This window comes from Nanorana parkeri, unplaced genomic scaffold, assembly GCF_000935625.1.
Source record: "Nanorana parkeri isolate BGI_ZX_2015 unplaced genomic scaffold, ASM93562v1 scaffold626, whole genome shotgun sequence".
NCBI lineage: Eukaryota > Metazoa > Chordata > Amphibia > Anura > Dicroglossidae > Nanorana > Nanorana parkeri.
Window position 1 is genome coordinate 218,985 of NW_017306894.1, and position 5,130 is coordinate 224,114.

At 47.5% G+C, this 5,130-nt stretch overlaps 1 protein-coding gene across 1 annotated transcript in view; it reads left to right on the top strand.

The window, feature by feature from the left end:
• TMEM163 (transmembrane protein 163) overlaps positions 1-5,130 on the top strand; it is a 103,045-nt gene that overhangs the window by 79,455 nt on the left and 18,460 nt on the right. Inside the window, exon 5 of the mRNA XM_018563040.1 lies at positions 228-324. Coding sequence (XP_018418542.1) covers positions 228-324 — 97 coding nt within the window. The remainder of the gene's footprint in view (positions 1-227; positions 325-5,130) is intronic.

Sequence of the window (5,130 nt, forward strand, 5' to 3'; positions counted from 1 at the left end):
ATAATTAGATAATGTGTGTCCTTTATATCTGCCCGAAGTTCAGCTTTAATTTCACCTTTCCAAGTGACTCCATTGCATTCCGTCAATTTCTGCCATAATTTCAGGAAAATGAAAAGGTCTCTCATCCCTATTACTTAATAGTTTCATTCATACATTCATCATTTTACTAAAACGAGGTTGGTGTGTCAAGGCTCCGGCTTATCTTGTGGGTTTTTTTTTGTGTGCAGGGCCTGTGTGATCCTGGGTGTAATCTTCATGGTGTCAGCTGTCTGTATCATTGGGAAGGCGATCCATGACCTCTCCATTCGGGTGATCCCGGAAGTGGTAAGTACCTCTCTAGGTGCGGTAGAAAACTCATTGTTACTATAGCTGATTATTGCCCACAATGCTATCATTTGCATTCCACTGGTAATAGCAGACTGGTCAGAAAAGTGGTCTTTATGGGGGTGATTTATAAATCGTTCACATAGAGAACAGCTATGTGAATGAGATTAGCTGCACATTATGGCCACTAGGTGAAGGTGAGGAGCATAGGAATTTTCTTACGGCCACTCGGTGGACGTGAGGAGCATAGGAACTACCTATGGAAACTAGGTGGAGGTGAGGAGCATAGGAACTACCCAAGGCCACTAGGTGGAGGTGAGGAGCATAGGAACTTCCTATGGCCACTAGGTGGAGCTGAGGAGCATAGGAACTTCCTATGGCCACTAGGTTGAGCTGAGGAGCATAGGAACTTCCTATAGCCACTAGGTGGAGTTGAGCAGCATTGGAACTTCCTATAGCCACTAGGTGGAGCTGAGGAGCATAGGAACTTCCTATGGCCACTAGGTGGAGTTGAGCAGCATTGGAATTCACTATGGCCACAAGGTGGAGGGGAGCAGCATAGGAACTTCCTATGGTCACTAGATGGAGGTGAGAATTTTCTATGCTCCTTGGCTCCATCTAGTGGCCCTAATGTGCAATAAATCTAGTTTGCATAGCTGTTCATTGTGCGAACGGTTTATAAATCACCCCCTATGTGTTAAATTATCATTAAAAGAAAACTCTTCAGTAGGCCACAATGTTGGTATTATTATTGCACTATTATTAAGGTCCTATTCACGCTCATCCACGAATGGTTAAACACGTTTTTTATTGCTCGATACTGCAACAAAGTTTAACACACAAACCATGAAGCATTGCGGTTCCATATATTTATTGCCGTGCCTGTGTTGGTGTGTGTATGAGACCATGTAACATTGTTCATTGATATATGTTTAAGGGTTTCAGCTATTTCTCAGTTCTACGCCCCGTTCACACCTGTGTGATGTGGCATCCCCGACGTGGTGCAGGACGTTATGGTAGGGCAGACCATTCATTTCAGTGGGCTGCCTACTGCATTTAAATCATTCTTAAAAAAAGCATGCTTTTTTTTTAGAATTGCTTTGCGCTGCAGGGTACTGCAGGGTAATAAGTGGGCATGCATGGTGGTACAATGCAAAGCACATGGCTAGGTGCGTTGAGATAACCGCAACTTACCTACCTATGACCAGGGCCGGATTTATTCTCCCTGCTGCCCCAATGACAGGTTCCTCAATGCGCCCCTCTGTATGCAGGCTGCATGCAAGTGATCTCGGCAACATCGCAGAGATCACTTGTACAAAACAAGCGGCAGCTTCCCCGCTGTACATTTAGCTCTGCTTGCCCAAAGTAGGACTAATTGTAGAAACAACTACCCGCCCGGCACCTGGAACTGCATGTCGCATAGGGTTGCCACCTTTTCTTCAAGCGAAACCTGAACACTCTAGCGACGTGCGAACATTTTTTGGGGAGAATAAGTTGCTGCTTATTCATATGTAAATAGTGCCACCCATTCATATGTAAGTATCACAGTTGAGACTATTTTCAGTGGGGGGCCAGTAGCCCCATCTTCATTTTGTTTGCACCTGTCTGCCTGACATCTAGTGTCCGAGTTTCTGCTGCCATGAAACCCGAACACAGCATTCCAAACTCGGACTGTCCGGGTGAATCCTGGACAGGTGGCAACCCTAATGTCTGGAGATAGGAATTCCACACCCCTGCTGCCCCTCTACTCCATGCTGCCCCAAGGCCGGGCCTCGGTTGGCCTTGTGGGAAATCCGGCACTGCCTATGACATGCGATCTTGTGCAATGTGGGGACATGCACGTGTGCATTCCCGCATTGCATAGATCTGAATGAGACCTCAGGACTTGTTCACACTGTGCCCGGAGACCTGCGCTTTTCTGTACCTGATCTATGCAGGTCTCAGCAAGGACACATACACACAATAGTTTTCAATGGGCTCCATTCACACCACAACTGAGCTGAGAGGTGCAGAAAAAGAAACACGTCTACATTTTTCCTCACTGCACATTCATTTTATGTAGCAAGGATAGATATCATAAAAGGCACTAAAACCTACATAAAAAGCATCAACACAGGTCAACTCGCCTGCGGTTTTTTTTAACGTTATGGTGTGAATGAGCCATTAAACATGCAGTGTAACTGGAGTGGCGTTCAATATGGTGAATGCGCTCTGAATGCTGCGCTGGCTTTGTCAGGAGCTTCGGAATACAATTCCTGTCTGTGATAATTACATTAATTTCATCAATGGAGTTCATGTCTTCCTAATACACAGAGGGTGGGGGTGGGGGGCTATGGATATGTACACCAATAGTATGTGACGCTGTCGTCTATAGAAAGACACATTACACCAGATGGCTCCTCGTCTCCGGCGCTGTCACCTCTCTGCGGCACTTTAACACATTTTGTGTAATTGGTAAAATGAGGGAGATAAAAATGTAACAAATTTTATCTCTTCGTGACTTTGATTTATGCGCATTGTGAAAGCGGGCTTATGGCATTCCTCGGACCCGGATCCTAATTAGTGTTTTAGTATAGAGCAGGGATGAAGCTGCAGATGTAGGGCGAGTCACTGCGTTTGTCATACACCCGGCCACCATTCTGGTGATAAACCAGAAAAGTGGCCCGGAGTGTCAGCTCTGTGGACGAGACTTTCACACCTTTATTTGTTGCTGTAAATCCTTGTAGGTTTACATTGTGGTCTTTTAAATTCAGTGTGTATGAGCCTGTGGGCCCCTTGTTGGCAGCGAGGGACCATCTCTGTCTTATGATGGGGGGGACAGCTGGCTATACACTATACAATCTGATTGTACAGCCGTGTAAAATCTCTTTGAAGGAGTATTAAAGTCTATTTTTGGGGGGCAAATATCTACTGATAGTAAGTAGTTAGCTCGCACTGCAATAGTCCTGGTATAAAAGTGTGTGTGTGGGGTCCAGAGCATCGGATGGGAGAGGAGGAGAGCGGCACAGAAGCTGAATGGACGCAGCCAGGCAGCCAGAAGTGCGCACGTCCGACAGGCACCGTGGGACCTGAGAAGTCTGCACTGGATCAGAGACCAGCACCAGCACTGGAGGGACTGTAAACTCTCCTATACAGTGTGCATTGCTCTGTCTGCTCCCCCTATAATCTGCATTGATATCTCAGCGCCCCCTGCTGGTGAGAGGAGAGCAGTGCATCCTCTGTGCTGTGCCATAGGAAGGATGCAGTTAATATGTTTGTTTTAATACAGCAAGTCTCTCCCCAGGGACGGAAAGCTCTTTAGAGCAGTGAGAGGAAAGCAGGCAGCCAACCTGTGTACTCAGCCATTGTTTACACATATATACTCCATGTCCATTATTGCCTTCTCCGAGGAGGCTACAATTGAATTATGCAGTGCCTGGGACACAAGGAAAGGTGACCGCTACAAGATCATGCTCCACTACAGCAAGGAGAGGAAAGATTCAGACTATTTGTAAAATTCTCTATAATACCAGACATTGCTGTGCATGTAATGGATACAAAACAAAGTCTGCTAATGTTCTGACGCTGAAGACCGTTCTAGCCTGTGATCATGCCGCCCTCCTCTCCGCCCTCCTCTCCGCACCCACCCACTATGGCTTTTCGGTCAGCTTTGGGAGGAAGAGCAATTGCCCCAGTTAGATTTTTGAAGGTAATCACTGTTACTTGAATCACCCCTTTCTGTCCATCCAGTCCTGAGATGTACAAACAGCACAGGCCTGTCAAGCAGTGCCGGAGACCTGCATTCTCTCTGCTGCAGTTAAGTAACCCTTACAGGTCTTGTCCCTCCCCCAACCTGTGATTGGATAGTAAAACAAGACTTGCAGTCTAGTGAGCTCATCTCTTTGTCACTCTGCTCTGTCCTCCTGTCCTGTCAGTATGTTCCTCATTAGCTCATGATCACTGGAGCACAACTGATTGGCTCTTTGTGTTGCTCCTCCCAGTTTGAACTCTGCTTCACAGTAGATGGCAAGAGGCTGATACCAAGTCACATTCAAGTAGTCACACTGCTTGCATTAAAAAAGGATTAATTTAAGAATTTGTGAAAGAATACATGGATGCATTCATGGGTGTCCTTTATATCTGTCTGGAGTTCAACTCTCGGAATGCAAAAAGTTAACCCTTCCAGTGGGGCTACCCCCGTGCTGCAAGGTTTAACTGGTTGCTTTTCTCTAGGGGCTCAAATAAAAGAAATATACTCGCCTGATCCACTGGCGTCCCGAGGCCGGGTGTCACCCGGAGCAGATACCGGGTGACACCCCTCCTTGACCTCATCGTGCATGCGTGTGACGTCACCACGCACATGCAGAGAAGAGGGGACGTTCACTCAGCGGGATGAGGTATGCCGCCGGATCCCCTCCTCTCTCCTGCAACTGTCGGGTTCCCGGTCCATGACTGAGTGCCCAACTTCTCAGGGGAGGTGATACCAAAATGACTGTCAGTCATTTTGGTGTCACCCCTCCAATGGTGTCACCCGGGTGTGGGCCGCACCCACCTTGTGAGCACACTGACCTGATCCTCTATTCCTCCTGGCAGCTAGATTGGTCCCCGCAGCCTCTCCTCCCCTGGGCTCCAGCAGTCTAAGCCCCGCTGACATCATCATGTCTGATATAGTCCATTCACCTGTATTAGATGTGAGGACGCCAAGGAACATACCACAGCTGCAGTGGAGGTAGAGAGAGGTGAGCGCTGACCCCTGTAAGACCGAGGATTAGGTGAGTATATCTTCTATATTCCGGCCCCTGGACCAAAATGAGCAGGTACCCCTTG